The sequence below is a fragment of the Chaetodon auriga genome, chromosome 8, assembly GCF_051107435.1.
Source record: "Chaetodon auriga isolate fChaAug3 chromosome 8, fChaAug3.hap1, whole genome shotgun sequence".
NCBI classification, from domain to species: Eukaryota; Metazoa; Chordata; class Actinopteri; order Chaetodontiformes; family Chaetodontidae; genus Chaetodon; species Chaetodon auriga.
Genome location: NC_135081.1, coordinates 19,809,095 through 19,832,324, shown reverse-complemented (window position 1 = coordinate 19,832,324; position 23,230 = coordinate 19,809,095). Strand labels below are relative to the sequence as shown.

The 23,230-nt window shown below is 43.3% G+C and overlaps 1 protein-coding gene across 1 annotated transcript in view; it reads right to left on the bottom strand.

Annotated features, from left to right (window-relative positions):
• dgkb (diacylglycerol kinase, beta) overlaps window positions 1-18,433 on the bottom strand; it is a 64,237-nt gene extending 45,804 nt beyond the window's left edge. The window contains exons 1-9 of the mRNA XM_076737073.1: window positions 17,902-18,433; window positions 15,661-15,800; window positions 9,832-9,908; window positions 9,137-9,157; window positions 8,544-8,691; window positions 5,929-6,066; window positions 1,624-1,673; window positions 429-503; window positions 48-167 (exon numbers count right to left, since the gene is read on the bottom strand). Of these exons, the coding sequence (XP_076593188.1) occupies window positions 48-167; window positions 429-503; window positions 1,624-1,673; window positions 5,929-6,066; window positions 8,544-8,691; window positions 9,137-9,157; window positions 9,832-9,908; window positions 15,661-15,730 (699 nt within the window). The 5' untranslated portion in view covers window positions 15,731-15,800; window positions 17,902-18,433. The remainder of the gene's footprint in view (window positions 1-47; window positions 168-428; window positions 504-1,623; window positions 1,674-5,928; window positions 6,067-8,543; window positions 8,692-9,136; window positions 9,158-9,831; window positions 9,909-15,660; window positions 15,801-17,901) is intronic.
• Between the last annotated feature and the right edge of the window lie 4,797 nt (window positions 18,434-23,230).

The window sequence follows — 23,230 nt, the reverse complement described above, 5'->3', positions numbered from 1 at the left end:
CTTTTTTGGAGCATTAGCAAGCATAAGTGGTCCCTCTGTGGACTCACGGTCTCCAAGCCCAGCAGGACCAGCAGTGGGATGGTAGTCATGCCTCCCTGGATCCACTCCTCCAGTGACACTGTGCCATCGCGGTCGTAGTCGATCTCCTGCATCATTTCCTGGAGGATCTACAGCACAAACAAAACAGAAGTCTAAAGTGAATTTCTCAGTTAGCGGTTTGTAAATTGGAGCAATTTGGGGTTCAGACAAAATCTGTGGAAGTTGAGGAATACCCAGTGAGTGTATAAATACGAAATGTAGGTACTCTTTTTAATTGCAGTGCTGACTCTTCAGGCCTGTCTTCACGGCCTTTAGTAACAACTTACACATCAAGGTCATCAATTAGCGTCAAAGTTCAGTCTGTTAACTGGGTGAAATGTCTTTCTTACTGGTTTCAGTTCGGTTACGTCCCATTCCAGGTACTCGGCTACGTGCATCATCTGGGAGATAATGTGCTCCAGCTCCTGCGGCGAGACCACAGACAGTCATTACAGGCACAAAAATACTGTATTTACCTTTCTGTATATAGCAGCCTTACAAGTAGATGTCAGTAAACGTCTTTGGTTTGAATAGACTGATAAACGGCGAGTAATAGCAGGTTGGGAGCGTCAGTCTTCTGCACAGAAGAGCTGCGCAGAGGAAAACAAAGGCAGCGTGGGAAGAGCTCCGAGGCTGATGCTTTAATTACAATGGTTGCTGTTTGGGGGCAGAGGGGGGGGCTGACATTATTATCTAGCGGGATACTGAATCACTTTGATGCACTTTAATGTGTTGAGCATCAGTGAGAGTGTATGAGTGCCAGTCAACAGTTAGGAGGCCATGTTTGACTTTCTCTAAATGAACGTCTTTTCCACACGCTCTCTGTCCTCTTTTCATTCTCCCTTTCAATCGCAGGACACGTTAGAAAACCCCTCCACCCACCCCGCCCCTGCCCCCTGCCCCCTGCCCCTTCTTAACCCTCTAATTTCACCCCCCTCGACTCCCTCCTACACACTTTCTGTACATGTGCACATGAGCACCGGTGCTCCTTCATTCATAAACACACTCACAGCCAACTTTAATCTGTTTGTAATTCTTCATCATCCCTCCTTTCACACAGCACACGCTTTCCACATCCACAGTGATGCAAACTGATTATATACATATGCATGATGATAGATAGATATAGAGTCAATAGATAGACTGTAGATAGATTGATCATTCACGGATGTGTAAGCAGCATGTTAATGCTGTCACAGCGGAGCCAATTTTAGATACTATGTGTGTATCCGGTAATTTAAGATATAATATTTGTATATTTCATAAGTTGATCAGATGAATTTATTTATTTGTGATCTTGAAAGTAACGAGTGACTATAGTGATTTGTCCTCATAGCGCCTCACAACTGCACTCATATTTATTTATTAGGATGTAGGTTTGTTTATCTTTATGAGCTTCATATAGTCAACATCGAATAACGACAATGCGCTTAAGGCAAGGACACAAACACACACACCCGAAATTAATCAGATGGGCAGAAATATAAGGTAAATTTTGGATTTGAATGTGAGGTGAAAGCTCTTCTCTAAGAGGAGAATATTTACCGAGCTGTCCAAAGACCCGTTTCCATCTGTGTCATAGAGGCGAAACATGACTGTGGAGACAAAAACAAAATGTCAGGCCACAGCATTAACACCCCGCACTCTCCCTCGCCCTCCACCCAACCTTTGAAGTGAACATAAAAAGCAGTTATTGGCAGGAGAAGCGACAACAGTCGCTGCTCCATGAAGCAGCTTCTCCCTCCTGCCTTAATGTCACCGTGCACTTCACTGCATGCAAACACAAAGCAAAAGCACAATCTCCGCAGTCGTGAGCGTCTGAATGATGCAACTTTAAGGGGCCCCCAATTACCACTCAAAAGTGTCACCATGGAAACAGACAGCTCCCTCATTCCAGCTGTGATTGGCTCTGCCTCTTACATCACGGTGACGTGTAAACGCCCCGAGCGTAACACACATCCACAGCAATAACATGACCTGGCTGCAGATCACTTCCGTTCTAATGGTTATAGTTGGAGGTGCTCAAAGCCGTCGCCGCCCCACCTCCACCTCTACGTGAGCGCGGTCGAGGTGCTGCAGAGGGTGGGGTGATGACATCATAAGGAGCTGACGTCAAATGGCGGCCCGTCGGACCACTAACGAGGAGCTAAGTGCCAATTTCCTGAGGGGGTGTGACCTTCTGGGGGCAGAGGGAGGGGGAAGTGACGCTGATGTCTGGTGTTGGGTGGAGGTTGATACTGTTATGAGGAGGTGACTGCGGTGAAAGAGGCCCCAAAAAAGGTAGTAAAGCGCAAGAGATGATGGGAATTGTTGTCAATGTCTGTCTGCTGTAGAAACGTGTTGGACAGAGAAAAAAGTCTTTGTGACTGCAGAGAAAATAACTTTCAAAGAGGAGATTTAAACATTTACGATTTCCCTCACAGCTGAGAAGCAGTACAACATGTTCTTTAGAGGGTAAAGTTGTACTGAACTGAAGTCAATTCATCAGCCAAAGCTCCAAAGTGGTTTCTGAAGCTGTGGCTTCCTGATGAGTTCTGGGTCATTCATTGATTTCATGTGAAATTTGCGCTTTCAAAGTGGAGTCATATTTTATTTAGACGGTTCAATGCTATCAGGAGACTGCAGTGTAGCAGCAAGAAGACAACGGATTTCACAAAAACTGTTTTTACACGAGTGCAGATATTCAAGCTTCAGACTTAGTTTCAGGGTCGACGTCTTTTTGGGGGATCGAATGAAGCTGCAAACAAGCATTAAACACAAATATCTGCACGAATAGAAGCTAAATATCAACTCACGATGACTCAAAATATACTTTGGTACTGTGAACTACTGATTCTGACTGGCCCTCAGGATACCTTTGAAGTCTTTCTACGTGTTTGATTCATATTTAACTGTTACAATGTTTCTTTGTGGATTTTCATCTTTTTCGTGCTCATCAGCATCTCCATTTCTTATTTCACTTAATTATATACATCTTCAAACACATTATTTGGTCCCCTGTAATCTCACATCCTCGAGTCATTTGAGGTGTTTTGGAAACTGCTGGACTGTCAGAATTTGCTAATTTCAGATGATCTTGATGAAAGAAAGACATCAGCGCAGAACTTCTTTGCGCTGCATTGAAATCAGAGCAGTTCTTGAACAAACCAGCAGAGGGAGCCGTCCACCTGTGAAATAATAAGACTGGGGCTCAGCGTTGGAGGCAGAGCTTCAATAAGACATCATCCACTGTTCCATCCATGAAGAGCTCACACAAAGGCAGCATTGGCTGAATTATTTAGTCATCTCTGCGCTTAATGAGTGCAACACTGCTCAATAATTCAGCAGATAGATGAGAATCACAGCAACACAGAAAAAGGAACGACTTGTCCAATTAAGCAACGCAACCCTGTGAATAAATTATGTGATCAACGCAATTAAGGGATGTGGGAAGATGTGTCAATAAACTGCCAACGTGTGGCATCAGACTCTGGAGAAGCTTCACGGGAGCCGTAAAGATCCAAAGCGAGATAGAGAGGAAACAGCAGACGCAATACAACAGCTTAAATCAACACTGAGGCTTCATATGAGACTGTATCATCTGTGGCGTCGCGTTACTTAGGGAAAACTCAGCATCTGTCCAGTATCAGTTTAAAAAAGCACCATAAATAATCAATATCATCAAGGTCCTGTGCTCGTTCAGGCTGATGTCCTGCTGTCATGTTAACCTCACAGACAGGATCGTATCTGGACAATCATTTCTCAGAGCTGACAGAAGTAATCTCATTGGCTGAGACAAACCTCAGTGGGCGGAGCACAAGTCTTCTCACACACGGAGAAGGTCAACACAGACAATAAGATCAATAAATAAGAGGAATTTATTGATTTTTCATGCATTCGTGTCCTTTCATTCCTTTGTACTTGACGCAGAGTGATGGGCTTTCAAACATTTTTTCTTCTTTGGGGCAGAATAATCACTCACAGCTACAGTTTGTGGGACAAACGCTAGTTTCATTCAACTGTGACCACGACCAAAGATTCAACAGTTGTGACAATAATTAGGGGAAAGCGCAGGCTGAAGTGTAACGAGAGGTGATCGGTCAGATCAGAGAGCGCAGGCATGCACAGAAAAACCTCGAGAGGATCACAGAGACACACTGCTGCTGTAGGATTCTTATAATATTACTACAATATTTCTTTGATCATTCAGTAGCGTGCTGCTGAAAATACACCCCCAGACCAAACCACATCTGCAACCAAATGCAGAGGAGACGTGACTACACATACACTGGTGTGAGTGTGTGTGTTGGTGGTGTGGGGGCGGGGGGGGGGGGGGCTGCTCCCAAGGGGCCATTAAAGACGAACAAATCTCTGACAGGACATAACCATGAGTTAAACTGACAACAAGCAAAGTTTGAATCAAGGACAAATCCTAATTTGCTTTCCTTTGATGAGTGGCCATAAACTGTACAGACCCAATGTAGAAAATACAGCAAAGACGGGACAGCTGACGGCCCCCACCTCACCTGCTGTACAACTAACAATTATTGTCTTTGTCTATAGAGATACAGCTGCTGATCAATGAATCGACTGATGATTTCAGCCGTTATCAGGACTCTTCATCAGCTATTACTGCTCACATAATAACATCAACGGATAAAAACTGGGTTTTGCTGTTCAAAGAAAGCAGGAGGACTCCTGTGGCAGCAGATACATCAGTTCATCATCATTCTCATTTTTTACTTTTTTGTATTTACCATCTTATTCATTGTCTTTATGTCCATCCTCTTTCTATCTGACATTAAATTTTCTGTCCTTGTTTTATGTCCTTTCTATGTCTTTTCATGTGGAACACTTGATGCATGTGATGTCTTTCCTGTAAAGCTGCATTTCTATGAAAGCTGCCCTACAAATAAAGTTTAGCATTATTATTGTTATAAAATTCCCCATTCAGGCAGGACTGACATTAGAGCAGGAGGTGGAGAATACTCACTGTGATGGTCAGTAATTTAACTCATCGCTCTGAGCAGCATTTCAACCATCGTGAGAGTAACAGGATGCGGTCTGTAACAGACATTAACATTCTGCAGGACGAGCCAAAACACAACAGCAGGACCTACCTGCAGCTGCCATTTCAACAACCCATCTGATGAGCTGTTGCTCTCCTGATGACTCTAATCTTTTCATTCTTTCCTGAATAATCCTTCACTGTATGCTGGTGTTATTGTTGCATCGATCAGATTCCCAAAAACAAACACTTTCATTCTCAAAAGTCAAATTTCACACTGAGCTGATTAAAGGAACACAAGGATGTTGCCAAGGATGGGATTTAAAACACAGCAGCTAATAACAGCTGTAATTATTCACTGAGGTGGGGGCGAATTAAAATCACTGGCCAGCAATCATCCCACCTCCCTTAGAGAAATAAATCCAGTCCAAACGGGGCTCCGGTCTGCCTATCTGGCTTTTTCTTACAGCAGGAGGCGGCTCTGAGATGAGATTAGATTACAGAGACAGCTGAAGGCTACAGTGCTTGTTTAAAACTTGAAAGATCAGATACTTAGTGAGGCTTGATGCCGCATTTTTCCACAAAGCCGCAGAGTAAAGGTTCATGGCATTAGCTTTGTCCTCTGTTACCCTTTGTCTTTTCCACTGGGCCTCAGTCTGACATGACATCCACCCACTGAGGTTTAACTCAGGCGGTGACATTACCGCTGCCCCCCCGGTGGCTCAGCTGGCTGTCTTTCATTTGTGTGTTCTTGTATCTCTGCATTCATAGGACTTATCCACTTTCTGCAGATTACTGATCCTCAGATGCTTGTTGGATATCAACAGAGAAACCAAGAGTCACATGATTTGGGGGACACTCACACTCCAGCTTGTCCTCAGGACGCCCGCCCTCCAGCAGCGAGAGGTAACACACGATGTCCTTCAGCTGCACCATGTGCAGAGGCTGGGGCAGTGCGGGGGTCTTCAGAGGGGTTGAGTTGCCTTTGATCAGCTTCAGTCCTGTGGGAAGATGGAGATAAAAGGTCAAAACATCCTCCACAATAGCTCTAATGTTAGCCCAACAACCTGCTGGGTTAGGGTGCCTGACATTAGTCATACAGCCATATTGATCAATGGTGGGTGGTATTCAGTTCACCAAAAGGAAGCATTCAAATGTCCAGTTTTAGCCTCATCAAACACTCACACCTCCAGCTCTGTGCTACATGCATGCATACATCTGTTTATCACTAACAAGGTAGCAGACACTAACTTAATTACACACTTTCTGTACTTGCTCGAGTCCATGTGTGGGCATGCTAAAACATCATCCTTGCAGGGGGTTACAGTGATCACATGTCTCTCAGTTACGATGTGGAAACATCTCTCTGAAAGTTCCTTTTTGATTTGACACTCCTGACTGAAAACCAACAAACATGGATGTGACATGTTCAACAAACTTTGTAATCAGCTCATCTCATGTGAACGCGGCGTGAGCAGATTCATCGGAACATCAATGAATCTGCAGTCCCTTCACCAAAGAGCTACGCTGTGGTAATTTATTTATTGTCAGCGTAAACATTCAGCTTCATCAGCCATAAACTCCACTCTCACTCCACTCTGTTTACTTAAAAGACCCTTTAATAACATTATGAGAGCACTGTGGAGGCTGCTGGTTCCCCTCTCTGGTCTCAGATGAGCACAGAGGGTGATGGGAGGACAGTTAACACCACTGGATCAATGAGGTCCAGTCAACACACTGACACAGCGGGCAGCACTGACTCAGTCCCTCATATGCTCTATGAGGGAAATGGGGCAAAAAACGTCCATTAAATATTGAATGTACACCAGTGAAACTGCTTCCTAGGACACATCCTGCGAGGTGACGTTGTAGTTTAAACACGTTTTTGTTACTTGTTACAGCTTTAAACCTGATGTGACAGAGTTCAGTGAAAGTTACAGACAATTTACCGAGTATCTGGGTCACTCACTCTTTTGGAAAATATACACATTTCATGAATTAAATAATCTTATCATCAAGAGGAAGATATAAAAAATGAAGTACACAAGCAGATTTCAGCTTTGACACAATTCCAGATGCAGTATTTTGTACGTCAGTGTATTATCAGGTCTACCTGCTGTGTGTGTGTAAATTATTTCAGGATATAATTTTAATGTTTAAAAATAATGCTTGAGTAAATTCCATCAGTCAAATTGTCTTAAATTGTCTCTGTAGTTTCTTCAACACTGTGCTGCTGGTCAAGTGTTACTCTAAGGAAAGCTTTACTCCACAGCATGATTTCAGGGTTGTCATTATGTCATTCCCAGCATGGGAATCCCCTGAGTTTACAGATTTACGGTTGTGTTCTGGCAACCTCAGATTTTACTGTAAATGTGCTTCAGTAGTGCTCAATGCCTGTGGGGATTTTTTTTGATTTCCAGCCACTGAACGCTGCCAGTAACTTTTTTTTTTTTTTTTTTTTACCTTATCGTAAATCTTTTGATCCTGCTGTTCAATGACAGGATGATCTGGACTGTAATGTGGCGTAAACGCAGGCAAAAACCATCAATTCCATTGTTTCAAACAGCGTATCTGTGCCTCTTTGGACATAAACATCTTTCCATAACCACAGTTTGTTTGCACAGTGCATGCTCAGCTGTAGCTCATTAAACCTGCAGCAATTATTTGACTAATGAGCAAAAACTACACATAATTCTAGTGTTGGCAAGAAACCTAGCCCTTAAAATGTATTGGAACTATTGATCAGTTGCCATACACACACAGTTTGATGACTCAGGTGACTGTTAGTTGGACAATTTTACAAGCATTTGGTCAAGCACCATCTGTCGCCTTTCACATTTGCTTCAGTTTATGGTCTTTTAGAAGGTATTTACTCCCCTCCAATAGTCTTTCCTATGGCTGTGAGATAACACAACCGAGTATCATGAAGATACCAAAAAACAACCCATTGCAGGTTGGGTACCGACGTGAAAATCAGCCTTTATCAATCATCTGATATACCGACGAAGTGTGAAGCCAAGTGTCGAGCGGAGGATTGCTGGCTGAACCGGCAGCGGCCTCCGATGATGTGTCATTTTAATATCAGTAACTCATTACCACACCAGAATGAGATATTAGAAGAAATACTGTAAACAAACAAAAGCATTGCCAAGACAGTTGGCAGCCTCTACACTACAATTTACATTGTGTGCGACCGGGCTGGACTTGGCAGGGTGTCCGTTACCATCTGACGGCACAAAACACACAGAGGAACAGTTTTGCTTTCACACAACAAAGTAAAAACTCGTCAAGTTTCCAGAGTTAAGCAGCTCATGTTAAAAAAACAACGGGAACGAGTCACTGGAGCAATGCTGTGAGGGAACAATTGGCTGCACTTTAGTGACAAAAGCTGCAATGGTTTCCTCCCGTCAGTGACTACAAAACACCAGCATGCTGTGTTTAGGACTTGTTAGGGTAAAGATTTCCTCTCTGCACTTACCAGAGACTCTGGGTTTGTCAGAAGATGAGGGGCTGGGTTTGGGTCCCTTGTTGCTAAATGACATGAAGAGGTGTTGACAGAACTCTTCGGGGAGTTCGCTCTCCAGGAACGTCTGCATAAAGACCTTGAAGCCCTCAAAGTCAATCTCCTAAAAACCGTGACAGAAATAGAGCATGTTGTTTGTCACACTGAGCTGCAGTCGTCGCCTTAAAGGCTTCAAGGAGACACAGAAGATTGTCGGCATGAGGAGAACATGAGGGGGAAATCTGTGATCGCTTGTGAAATGTTGCAGAATTCATGTTACAGATTTCTGCCTTCAGTGCTGTTTGCTGTGGGTGGTGAAGATCCATTTTGCAGCGGTTTCAATGCAGCGTTCAGTGTATGTGCTGCAGTCTTTTGTCTTACATTTTCACTTCTAAACGCAGCTACAGCAGTGAGTAATATTTCCTTGGAAATGGTTGCACGTCCTCTATAAATGCCTTTAATTTCGTTTATCTTTCGCTGCTTCACCGCTGCTTCAGAGAGTTGTTATTCAGTGTGAAATTATGTGAGCACTCAGCAAAACAACAAGTAAGAGGGAGGAAGAGGATTACCTGGCTGAGGATCTCCAGCTTCTAAACCCGCAGCGTTGCAGAAAGAAAGAAACCAACATGATCATGGGAACATCATCATGACATTAAAACTGTGGTAAATGTTTACAGTGTCTTTTCATACTGTCATGCAACAACAATCAATGCACACAAGCTGGATTATGGCTGAACTGTGAGCAGCCATGTTAGCACGAAAAGCAGCTGAGAGAATCTGTTGCAGCTGTAACATTTATCCAGTTATAACGTCGTGATAGCAGCAGTTCTAAGGCTGGACTTATATTTAGCTTTGACAGGTGCACGGTGGTGATAATGAGGTTTGGTGAATAATTATGTTTTCACTACATATGATAAGTCTTCACTAGACTGACTCACAGGTGCACATACATCCACAAGCACACACATAGTAAAAATATTCAAAATTTTGTCTGAAAACGGAGTGCAAACTCCGTTTTATGTTCAAATGTCTGCAGCTCTGTGCTTAAAATCACTTATTTAATCACAGTTTTCAGAGAGCAAAGAAGGAACAAAGACAGCAGCCAAACACTGTGATGAACCAACACCTGGAGAAATAGTCATTGTTCAGCTTCTGCAGATGTAAAGACAGACATGCTGTGTGGGAGCTGTGAGTTCAGTTGGATTCAATAGACTGTAAACTGTTAATCTGTTATTGTATATAAGACAGTATGAAGTGTACATGCCTCCTCTGGATTGTATTTAGCCAGCACACCGTCTCCATGAAACTCCTGCAGCACATCCTTCAGCTTCTTGGTTGAATCTGAGGGGGAAAAAAAACATTGAGGACAAGTTACTGTGTTTGTTTTGATCTGTTCATGTTGTGAAATTTTGCATTGAGGATATTAATCATTAATTTCCGGCACATTTATGAGGACACTCAGCAGAAAATGGCATGTGTGGGGATTAAACAGCAGTCTACACCAAATGCATCGCCTTACTGCAAGTTTTTTTGACTTCATTGTCATCCAAGCCGCAGTTTTATTTATGGTTCTGAATGTCCTGGAGGTTGTCAGCACCTCCCTGAGCTGCAGTCAGTACAATGCCTCACAGCCTGACTGGATCAGTATTTGGCGTGGATGCAGCATCATGATGTCTGCAGGGAGACACACCCCCATCAGTGAGTCAGAGCTGTGAAAAGTTGCCCACACGACCAAGGCCATGTCAGCATCTGAGCTAAAGCTCACTGCAGGTGTCCTGCTCCCCGTAATTCAACAAACTTAGTGGGTTTTAGTGACATCAGCTGCTTTTGTAGGCCTTAAATTAAACTTAACTTAGTGCAGCTACAGACCACAGCTGTTAGCAGTACAAGTTAGCTAACGGGTAAACTTGTGGCAAACACCTGTAAAGGAAATCAAATGACAATAAAAGGAATGTTTTGTGAATTATTTGCTTTTATGAGACGAGAGTGAGACGAGGAGATTGACATCAATCTGACATCCGTGCTGTAAATACAGGCCTTGACAGAACAAAGAATATGTGGTTAGCCTACTTTAACGACTGAAAGCAAGCAAAACGGTGAACCTGCCTCTGTGCAAAGTTGACATTAACCACAGATCAACAACTCATTATCAACACGCTGCATCTCCTGCTTTGTTTATCTTGTACACAAACAGAAATGTAAAAGCAACGCCTTGTGGTTTCGGGGGAGTTATGAGCTGGATTTATGTCTCGGTGAACCGCAGCTATAGGAGCAGTGACACAGCTTCCCAGACTCTTGTCATCTCAATGAGGTTGCCAGGTTTGGTGCAAACATGCTTTTCCAGAGACCAGAACCACCGTCTATATTTACCAACACGGCAACAGCTGGAGATGCTGCACAGACGTACTGGCCATAAGGATAAACTGTTGTGAGTCAAGAAATAGTGTCAGCATGTAAATCCCCTAAAACCACAGAATGATTTAGATTTTTTGTTCATGAGCAGGTTAAATGAAAGGCGTGTACAAAGCCGGGCTTAAGCTCCCTCTCTGGATGAAGAAAAGTTTTGTTCTTGCTGAATAGATACAAGCAGCCCAGGATACTGAAGTTAGGCCGTCTCGACCAAACCATCATTTTCTGATCGGCAGCCTCCGGGGCTAGAACATGAAGCCAACGCTAAAATGCCAAAAAACTGCAGTTCCTCCAATGGCTCCTTGAGGCTGGCTCAAAAAGCGAGTCGATCCCATAGATCCCCACATTAAAAAGGCAACAGCAGAAATAAACAGTTAATTTCCCTGTTCATGACCACTGTGCAGGTGCTGATCTTTTTATAACTCAATGTTTTCAATCATTTTAAGTCTGAAAGTTAAACATATTTATTGGCATGGATGCTTTGAGTGAGCTATGCTGTAGGTTTCAGCAGCCGGGCTTCATTCGGCTTGACTCAGCTCGACCCACGCTCCACCTCTTTGCCCATTTTTGGATTAGTCAGGACTTTGGTGGACTCAAGCACTGCCAACATGGAGACAGCTGGAGGCGCCGTCACTGAGCTCCACTATGACTCCTCAGAAACCTGTCTTCATGGAGACTACGTCCATGTTTTATACAGCACATGCCTCCACAGGAACCAGAGACGGAGCCGCCCAGAGCCATGATAAAAATTGACACAAAGCAATGCCCCACCGCGTCATGTGACACTGCAGCATCCAAACAGTCGTGCTGCCATTGTGTGAGCGCTCAAGGTGCGCTGAAATGATGAACAATGGCTGGAAGAAACAACGTGCCCTGTGAATAAAAACCACATATATTTCTGAATAATGCACAGCTTGTCACGTTTGCATCACCTAGAATAACCCTAAAATACCAACGTCATGATCGTGACATGGTGGTAGCTTAGCCAGATTAGCGAACCAAGACAACAAAGTTAAACAGCATTTAAAGTTGCATTGCCTGATTCTTCTCATGACTTGGTGCAGCAGAAACAAGCTGTAAACATCACACTGACATACTGTCAGATTTTAAGTTGATATGGTCAACTTGTTGGCAAACACTTGCTCCATCCTGCAGATACAAAGTGTTAGCATTATTAGAGTTATTTCTGGCCACCAAGCAAATACATGTCCAATAGTCGTCTATATTTCTTATTCATTTTCTTTTTGCAATCCAATAACTGCACCAGAGGGATAAAATCACTGTTGGTACTCAATACTGTCAATATTGTGTATTGATTTCTATCAAAACCAGAATCAAATAACATCACCAGACTGGTTTTAAGAAAGCAGGGGTTGGTTTTAGCACCCACATTATAGATAAAAATAACTTGATTCGACAGAGATTTGCTGTGATAATTACTGCACGCTGCAGAGCGTTTATGAGCCTGACTGCTAAATCAATTTGCTGCACCACAGATAGCAGGATCTAATGTTATAGAAGTTAATTAGAAATACCATTCTCTCATACGCACCGGAGGCCTGGCTCATCTCTAAACATAAGCTGGTCTCTGCTCATCACAAATTACATTAAGATAAAAAGTTATTGCTTCATATTAGCTACCTTGTCTCTTACCTTTTCATAGGTTTAATTAGCACATGAGGATCTCTGGCTCTGCCTCAGTGATGAATTATGAATTATGTCTGCTTCTCAAGCAGTTCTGCGCTGGAGAAATGTTTGTGGAAGTAAAACTGTGACCCATCATGGTCTATATAGGGCAGCCAGGAACTCACAGCACAGCATGTCGCTCACTGACAGTCAGCAGGACTGCTGGGGTTCAGCTTTGCAGGTAAGAAGGTAAAGCTCCAGTCAAACTTAGTGAAGCTGTATTATAAATCTTACAGTTTGTGTCCTCTCAGACTGGACAAACATGTACTTTTGTTTTTCCTAAGATTTCAATGCAAATGTCCCAAAAACATCAGCCCTTACTCAGATGTATTTGTCTGTAGATCCATTAGTAGCTGTGCCATCTATTTGTTTGTTCTATATGTTTACATTCTGTAGATGCTTTAGAATAAATATCACTGAAAATATAAGTATCCTGTGAAATGATGGCTGATATTCTGCATCTGTTCAGATGTGCAGTTGAGCTCTTTACAGCCTCTTGTTGCAACATTGTCGCCTCTGGCACAGACGGTTTCGGATCTTTTCATTTTCTCTGAATGCATTTTAACAACAGTGACTAGAAATAAATGCCTCATATTGGGCTGAGTGTGTCTCATCATTATTGTCCATCTTTATTAGCACGCCATCTACATAAAGCCATTACGGAGGAGAGTGATTATGTATCCACTGATTGCTTTGTCGCATATAGCAGGCACGAGAGATTTACAATGTATTTTCTCTGTCAGGGTAATGATTTGACCATTGTGTGGCACACAGCAATCAGAGGGCAAGACTCATTTCATGTTTTTCTGTGTTATAGACACACTGAAGATCTCCTTTTCCTTGAAAAGTAAAAGGATTTTCCCTCTGTGAAGCAGCACTCTGCACACAAGCAATTATAGCACATGAAGACAAAGTCTAATTGTTGTTGAGTCAGATCTTAGGTGCCTGACTGGGCGCACAGCTATTAAAATATTATGAAAGTGTGCACAGCTCATTCTAATGAGAAGGAAGGGAGAGCGAGGAGGCGAGATGAGGAGGAAAGGTGAGGCGATGTGATGCCCATTGTTGCGGCTCAGAGAATGGGATATTTTATAACCTGTAGCTGCACGGAGCACAAAGAGTCGCCTGGAGCTCGTTGAAACATGATTATCCAAATCTGTCCAGCCGGCACACATGCCTGCACGCACGCATGCACACACGGTAAGACGGCTTCACCTCTTTCATTCTGCTCTCTGCCTTCGATCCCAACACAATTTTCATTTCAAACTACATTGTTGAGCCTTGCGTCTCCTAAAACATTTTCTTGTTTAATTCAACCAACTCCTCAGCCAGCCACAAAGCAAACATTTGCAAAACCTGGAAAACAAGAACCAGAACCTGCCAGGCTCATGAGTGCAGAATCCTAAGGAGAGAGCAGAGGAGTTCCTCGGAGTAAGGAACAATGTTGTTACCAGGCGCAGAGCAATTAAAGGGAGAAATGTCATTACCAAGTGAAACAGTGGTACAAGAGATCCTGGATGAAGGCATTAATTACTAAGATTCATACTCGCTGCTCTGAATAGCAAATAAAGGTGGCACTGGCTGAAATGCCTCAAAGACGGGACACTGAAAATAGCTCTGAAAATACATGAAGACAGTTGATACAAAAGCACTTAGGAGTTGGACATCTAACGACTCTATTTCTTGTCCGTAGTTCCATTGTTTGTCTTCCTCCAAACGATTTACTGTGACGTTCAAAGTCTGTCCAAAACTATGTGTGGGTGGTGCACAACACTGCGCAGTGAGCCTGCCAGGTAGCGTCATATTTTCCATCCCTGGTACCATTTCAAATGATGAAATGTGTCAACATCTTGGAGTGTAACATAAACTGCAGGCATCCAGAGCACAGTCTGCCGAGCAGGGGAGCCATTTGTTGGGCTGGGAATGAATCATTCAGAGCTAAAACGGCACCGCACGGATTAAACGCTCGAGCAGTTGGAGCTTCCTACATCAGCAAGATGAATAGACAGTCGGCCATTAACAGCGTCAAAACTTGAGCATTAGAACAGGGGACGTTTGGGATGAACCACAGTGAATTGAATCATACTGCAGTTTACAGCAGACACAGCGACACTTGCTATCGTTAACACGCTGGTTTGATGCTATCAGAGAGTTCATGTCGGTATGCAGGGACTCGAATCTCTGAGCGTGACTGAAGGTATGAAGGCAAAATCCGATTCATGCCAACTTTCCAAAATCCTGAATTGATGAAGGGAAAATTTGCCACAAGTCAAAACTCTCTAAACTTTTGGGATTGTGGGAGACTTCACAGACACAACATGGCAAAGAGGAGAGCAATGCTTCACCATTGGCAGGCTAGAGGAGAAATGGATATGCCCTTCATCTCAGTGTATTTCACAGAGAGACTGTTAGCTTAGCACAAAACATAACTTCCAACAGCTCAAAATCATCTTATTTCCATATTGTAGCTCATTAGCAGACAAGCTAGTGTGACAGCCCCTCTGCTGCTGCTGTGCTTTCTGGCTCCAGGGCTGCAGACCAATCAGGGGCTTGAACAGCAGCATGGGACGCACCTGAGCTGAGTGAGCCTCATGCATAGAAGCCAGAGCAGCAGCCAGTCCCTGGAAGATCTCCTCACCCCACACACCTCTGCTACACTTTGGTTTCCTTTTCTTTGTCTGTGCAGCACAACTCCTGCCTGAGCTGCTGTTAATATGAAAATGCCGATTCGCTAACAAAGATGCTAACATAATTGAAACTGTCATCTGTCACATTTTATCAGAGGCAAAAGGATCTCAGATGAAGACGTCCCTGAAATGAAGCCTTTCTATTCTGCTCTGTTCTGACATACACAGGCTGAAGGTCTGAAAATTAAGAAACCGTCAACCTGTATGTCACCTGGAGAATGACTGCTCATGAAGAATAGGATCACACATACAGAGACGAAAATACTCCTTATCACAGTCAGACACAAACACTGAGTACCTCTTATACTCACACTGGGTGTATTCTTGAAGGAGGGCAAATTCAGCTGGGGTCAGCGTGACCCATTTGTCCTGGTTGCTCATTGTGTTTCGTCCTGGTCTCTCTGTTCGCCGAGCATTCCCCGGGCAGCGACACACAGCGAGGCGTCACGTGCTGGAAAACAGACATCAGATCATCTGCACCATTAACAGCAGTGGACGTCTCTTTTCATGGTGAAAATGACAGAGCAGGTGAAATGCACCAAACGTGTGGCCAAATTGGACGCAGAGCTGGAGACGCCTGGTTGCAATTAGAGGCTGCAGTGATTGCTACAGCATTACAAAAGGTCAGAAATACCGTAGATACATCAATACATGCAGATATGTCAAAACAATTCTGTCTCCATTCCTATAACACTGACATTTTGGACGTGTCATATTTCCCGTTTTCCTGCCTGTTCCTCTTTCTGCAGCTGTCATCTTGAGGCCGACAGCCAAAATGTCCCTTTGTCTCTTGATCGCCATGTTTTTCAACGCTGTTGCAAGGACTTGACATTTCAGGCATTGACATTCATGTTTGTCAGTCAGGGCAGGATGAAGCCAGACTACAGAAACCGCCACAAATAGAAAAAATAACTGCCCACGATTGACTATATCGGAACAATTTTCTTGTGACGTATTTATTGACCTATGTATTGTTATGTTATCTACATTTTTATGTCCAGATGTATATGCAGCATTTTTTTTATCCATTTAAAGACAAGTTTTGAGTCACAGACTCCTTCAGTGACCATTAAACCCTCAACCCAGATGTGCAGTATTAGTGCTACGCTCTATCAAGCAACATAATGTCACATTATGAATTAACTTGAACTTGTTTGCAACAAGTGGAAGGATCTTTGTATGAAAAAAAAAAATGGAGGCATTAAAGCATTCAAGGCTGTGTTGGGGCTGCTTTTCAAAGGACCTTGCATCAGCCCGACTGGTTGCTATGATGACAACATGATCCAGTTTGAGCTAAATCAGCCTTTGTAGTAGGCTGGTACTCATGTTTTTGAACTGAGTCCAATATCAAGTGTTTCACTGGAGCTAAACAAGAAGCTGTCAGGGTTTAAAACAGATGCACTTTAACAAGGCAGAATACAGAACATCAATCTATTAACCAATATGTTAGAAAATGTTAGAAAATAATGAGAATATCAGGTTTGATATGTTTGTATTATGTAACTGTGGTGCAGGAGGAGTGTCCGTCATATCAGAGGGCGAAAAACACACCTCACTGATATCTGTCATTTGATAAAAGCCATGTGTCAAACCGATTTATCACACAAATGTATATCACTGATAGAGCAGGTGTGTGTGTATTTATGTGTGTGTGATTGACCCAATTACTGGGAACAGAAGCCCTGCATCAACAAGTGGACATGTGCATTCATGTGGAGGATGGATGTGTGTGTTAGTGTGTGTAAAAAATATATGCTGATGGGTTTTTTTCAGTCAGGTATGAACACATCCAATTTAGTTTGCTCTCGTGTGTCTACGTGCGCCTGTGTTGATTGAAAAGTGTGTGTGCGCCCATGCGTGAATGTGCATGTGGTCGCACATATTTACCTCGAAGGAGCCCTGCATGGAAACTGCATAAACAAAAGCTGAATTAAAAGATTATTAAGAAACCATCATTGTTATGTAGACAACACAAAAAAAGGAGAGCAGTACTCAACACAATGTGCAGCTGCCAGTGTTTCTGTGTTCACACGCTGGGTGCGTGGGAATCAGCCTCCCTCGCATAAACTTTGATCTGCCGCTGGAGCTGAAAGTCGCTCTGCAGCGTCTTATTTAACGTTATGCACCGGCAGCAAAACCGGAGCTGATGGAGAATCTTGTTATTTATCTAAAATCTTGAGTGAGTGCAATTCTGACACACACATACTATCTCTGCCGTCATACTGATGTGTGCAGTGTATTCCTGCTGTGCACTGCACTGCAATCATCCTCTCTCTTTCCTTTCCAGTGTTGCCTAACTGCAGTGCATCCTTGCAGAACACTCGTCCGGCATCCTTTCAACAATCAAAATCCGTTTCCACAAATGTTATCTGATCGGCTTCATTGTCCTCCAGTGGTGCAGTGAGGATATTCAGCGTGGATCCATGTGCTACACCAAACTGACAGAAGATCTTAGCTGAAGACACCACCGAAGCCGCGACACACAGATACAGTAGCAGCCACTGCGACACACAGCACCATGAATGAAGATGTGGTATCAACAAGCCGCTCACCTGCTGCAGAGCTGGAGTCAACCACCCAGACAGGACGAGGGAGGAGTCCTCCAGGCAGATGTTTTCAGATGAAGCTCCTCAGCCACATTCCTGCCGTATCCTCCTCTGGGTCCTCTGTCAACTGCAAGGCAAGAGTGGGCGTTTGCAATTAGATGGAGTGTGAGAGTGTGTGTCTGTGGATGAAAGAGAGGAGACGAAGCAGCAGCGGCAGCAGCAGCAGCCCTCTCTGCTGCATGTCAGGGGATCGAGTATGTGGATGGTGTTTGCTTTTCTCCGGCGGTGTCTGGTCAGAGCAGCATCGTCGGGGATGTGGAGCGGTGAGAGAGAGAGAGGGGGAGAGCGCCAGCACCGCTCAGCCTGCAATGATCAGTTTCCATACTCCCGCTCACTCACGTCACATCCCTCCCCTCATTCGCTCAGGTCCTCACTTTCCCTTCCCTCCCCCCGAAAAGCCCTGAGGTTCAGTGCTCTCCTGCTTTCTCTGTCTTTCTCATCTCTCTCTCTCTCTCTCTCTCTCTCTCTCTCTCTCTCTCTCTCTCTCTCTCTCTCTCGCTCTCTCTCTCTCTGCTACTCCCCACCTCCCTCCTCCTTTCAAGCCATCTCTGCTCCGGTCACTGTCGCAAGCATAAGCCGGCCACATTAGCATTCAACATGACAGGCGCCAAGTGCAGCAACCTGTGGGATATCCTCTCCAGAGGGCTGAGAGAAGGCGGGAAAAGGAGAAAGATGAAGACAGAGAGGGAGGACGAGGTGGAGGGGTTGAAGCACAGAAAGAGAAGGAAAGATGAGAGAGAGAGAGGATGAAGATGATGCAGGAGGCTGGGAGATGAAGGAAGACGATTTACTTTTTGTGACCAACTCTTATGTTATTTTCCCATCGTCTTCGTCATCTTCTTATCAAACAGAGAATGCACACTCAATAATACAATACAGCCACGAGCAGCAATTCCAGATTCAAACCATTTTGCGCTCAACAGAAGGAAGAAGCTCAATCAGCCAAAATTAAAGCTGCAAGCAGCAGCAGTGGGCAGGTTTCAGGCATCACGAGGGTGAGCAAAGTCACTTCAGCTACTTTAATTCTGGAACGAGTATCTGGCTCAACCCTAGTTCCTTATGCAGCTTTTCCAGAGTAATTTACCTGTCATGGTGTTTTGTGTCATTGTGTCTTCTTATGTTATATTCTTTCATTACAGCCACACTGTCTCTGCACAGAAGACAAACAGCTTTGCCCTTCACATCCTCGAACATATACTCTGCCTCCCACCTGCCTTGAAAACCCCTGTTTTCACCATCCGTTTAGCCATTTTTCGGGGAGAGTGTAACTGAAAGTTGACCACAGGTAACAAGCTCCATCAGGCTGCTGATGAATGAGTGGGGCAGGGACTCGCGCTCGCGGGGCTTCGATTGACGTGCCAACTCACTGGCAGTGCATTGTGGGACTTGTAGTACTAGTGGTGCACTCAATATACTGGCGGGCCAGCTCTAATAATGATTAGATGTCACCATGCAGGCCAAAGATAATTCCATCGCGGGCCGGTTTGGCCCACAGGCCTTCAGTTTGACATTTGTGGTCTACTGGATTGAGTAATACAGAAGGCAACCTATATACACAGAGTCATACCCACCAGCATTGCCACGTATTCATAGAAGACAGTAACCATGATGAGAGAGCCCACCACCCGGGACAAGAACTGCAGTAGTGCCCTGTAGCCTCCAATCTACCAGTTTGAAAAATTTCAATGGCTCAGCTCAGCTCGTACTTTAAGTGCTGTAAAGGAAATTCTAAAATTCCATGGTGGACATTAATGCATCGAGCTGAGGACATTTGTGGATATGGGCAATAACCCACAGGTAAGGTATGATAAGCCTTAGGCAATTAAAACATGATTGACACATGACATGACTCAAGCTCCAGCCTCCTAATTCACACCCATACGCTGCCCAACATCCTCATCCTCACCTTCCACGTCGCTACATAAAAGGTACATTACTTTCTGCATTGGCATTGAACATAAATCCTGAGGTGTGAAATTGTCCAATATGGCCAAACGTCCTCGGGACACTGGGAGAGAGGAGCTGTAATGAATCATTTTGAGCATTTTCAAAATGATATTCCCCTTGGTGGGATCTACATTGGCTCGACAGAGAAAGGTGATGATTAGCTGCCGGCTAAATAACAGAGAAATCTTTTTGTTCAATCTTTATATTTCAAAATAATCTCACCACAAAGGATAAAGTAGCCTTTTCTGTTCTATCATGTTTTTAAATGAAGCTACAGCTACATGAGGCAAAATGTGCTCATCTATCATTAATATACCAAACAGTGTCATTGACATTTTAGGCACTTAGCCGACGCTCTCATGCAGAGATGAGCACATGTGTCGAAATGAGCTCAGATTCTTAGATGGCCTCACTGGAAGCAATCAATAGTAATGAAGTCTGGGGTTAGAGCCGTGGCATCAACACACCAGAGGTGAGAAATCTGTCCACTTTGCACCAATGATCATATAGGCCAAGAAAGTGCAAATCACAGAAATAAGAGCAAAGGAGAAATCAAAAAGTCAGTTTATTAAAGGTGTGAGCAGTTTCTCAGCACAGCTCACATTAAGGTTAAATAGATCAATAAAGCAGGAAAACAGATCAATAGAGAGAATGAATATAGAACAATGATTTAAAACTGGTGTATACGTATACACCATACTGTAAACTCACACGCACATATGCACAGATACGGTATACACAACATTAATGACATTAATCCCCATTAGCCTCCACACAGTGGCCACATGTCTACCTGGATACCTGGATATCTACCTAATATCTGCTCATGGCAACTTAGCATGATTAATATTTTCACAATTACATTCAAGCACTCAGAACCTGGTTACGGTAAAGAGCGTGAAAAACTGCCTTGAAGTATAAGACGTGACACTGACAGTTTACTTTATCAACGTTTAACCAAAATGACTGTTCCATAACTTTAAACAAAGTGCTTTGGGAGCCTAAACCAGAGTCCAGTGTCCTGTACTTTGTCTGCCAACAATCCTCCCTGACCACGACCCTCTGACTGCCCTAAACAAAGAAAACGTTCCTCCTTTGAAAAAAAACAGTTGCTGCTGAACATTGTCAGTGCACCTATGAAATGCCCATACACAGAATTATTTGGTCACTTGGTAGTTTATGAATGTAATTTTCAGAATATAGTTAACCATTAAACTTCATTAAAATTTGTGCTAATTCTTAAACATCCAGCACACAAAGACTTCTACACATTATTGATGCACCATGTAAGGGATATTAGGTACAACTAATTCAGTGTTATCAGTATATAAGTGAAGCTTTACGGTAAAGATCAAAAGAAAATTACCATGCAAAAACATGTAAACAAAAAATGGTTATGGATCAAGTACTGAGCCCTGTGCTGCTACAGAAACATTACAGTGGGATGCCCTGAAAGGTCTGTTCTGTCTACCATCAGTGATTTTAAGGGAACGACAGGTTCATCTTTATTATGAAATGTGACCAATGTTGGCTGTTGGATGTTTTAATCCTGTTTCAACCATGTAAAGCACTTTGTAAATTTGCTTTGAAAAGTGCTGCATATTTTTTTTAATTTTTTTTGAAGAGCACGGTCTTGAAAATAAATGGGTAATATTCTCCACTCCACAACAGCGACTGTCTAGATCAGGGCCACACATTTAACCTCCAGCTACACTAATGGAGCTGCTGCACAGTGTAAATGTCTAACTCTGCATAGCATATGTTCACAGCAAAACCCTTCTGCAGGAGACATAAAGGTTACTCAATAACAGTTTCTGCTCTGCTGTTCTGCCTTTCAGGCAAGGGTGTAAATAAAGGATTTTTTTTAAAAAAAGGACAAAAAGGCCTTTGCTATACGCAGCTTCCTGGAACCAACCTAATATCTTCAATTCACTTACCACCCCACCTTTAGATAACCTTTACATCACTCACACCTTCTATGCAGCCTCCTGCCTACAGGAACCACCATTTCATCTGTCCCACAAGCCTCGGCATGTATTGAGTTTCATGAAAGATTGCTGAACAATGACCCAGATATGGGCAGCGTGTGTGGGTGGCTGACCATTGTGCCAATAACGGTTGTGTTTTAGTGCTGCCTCCAGGCTGTCATTGTAGGTCATGTGGTAGTTTACATTTGTGTCAGAGAGGCGGAGGCAGCAGAAGTATTGACATGGCCTTCACATGTGACTGTCAGTGGGTAACTACAGGGCATCTGCTCCTCAGAGGGACAGCCAGCCAGCATCTGGACTCTTTCACTCCATCTACAGCACAATATTTTGATTATATTCTAACAAATTCAGGAATTCAACAAAATTGCTCAGGCAGCAAGCAATGAGCTGTAAACACCTCAGAGACATGTCTCTGTTTTGGTCTCCTGAGGGACAATCTGGCTCTTTAGCAGCTACATGCTCCCTCATGTTCACCTACGGGTCCCCAAGTGTATCTGTCTGCTGTCTGGCAGTGATCAGGTAGTGTACAGTGAGTTTTTAGAGCTCTCTCTCTGACAACAGCTGCCTGCTTCAGCTGGAAACAACACTGAGAGCAGTGTGCAAATATACAGTGAAAACATGAAAGCTGAGGTCTGTAAAACCAAAACAGTGAGCTGAAAAGATGCTCAACTTCTCCATAACACTGAGGGAAACTGCAGATTTGAGTGATAAATTCTATGTGAGGTGTGAGTGACTCCAATCACAATACCTCTCCTCATCTGATCTATTGTTATGATAAAAATACTGATATAGCAGCTTTAATATTCACAAATAAATTCAATTATCATTAATATTGGCTTTGAAAGTTTATTCCTGACCTTGGAAACAGGGTCAACGTAATCGTGACAACTGAGCAAACTCCTTATGAGAAGACTGTGAGATGTGGTGAAAAAAAACATTGAGTAGACTTTGGCCTTCAAGATTTTTTGTTATTGTTATCATCATCATCATCTTCAGAAAGATGTATGTTACAGTTTGGTATGGAGGATTTAATATTGTAATTATGGACTTAAGACTGAACCTGTGGAACTCTTTTCGACAGTAGTAAAAATACAAAACAATCATTTTCCCAAAATGACACGTCTCCTAAAATTTGAAAATTGTCTCATAGTGTGCTCTGTTATTCAGTCATACCATACCACGGCTGCACATTCATTCATTTTTACATAATTAACATTCTACATTCAGGCAATAGGACACGACCCTCAGGCACAAGATATTAATATGTATTTTACATGAACTGAAAGACAACCCTCTGCATTTCTGAGGGTTTTGTTGTGCATACGTGTCTAATTAAGTCA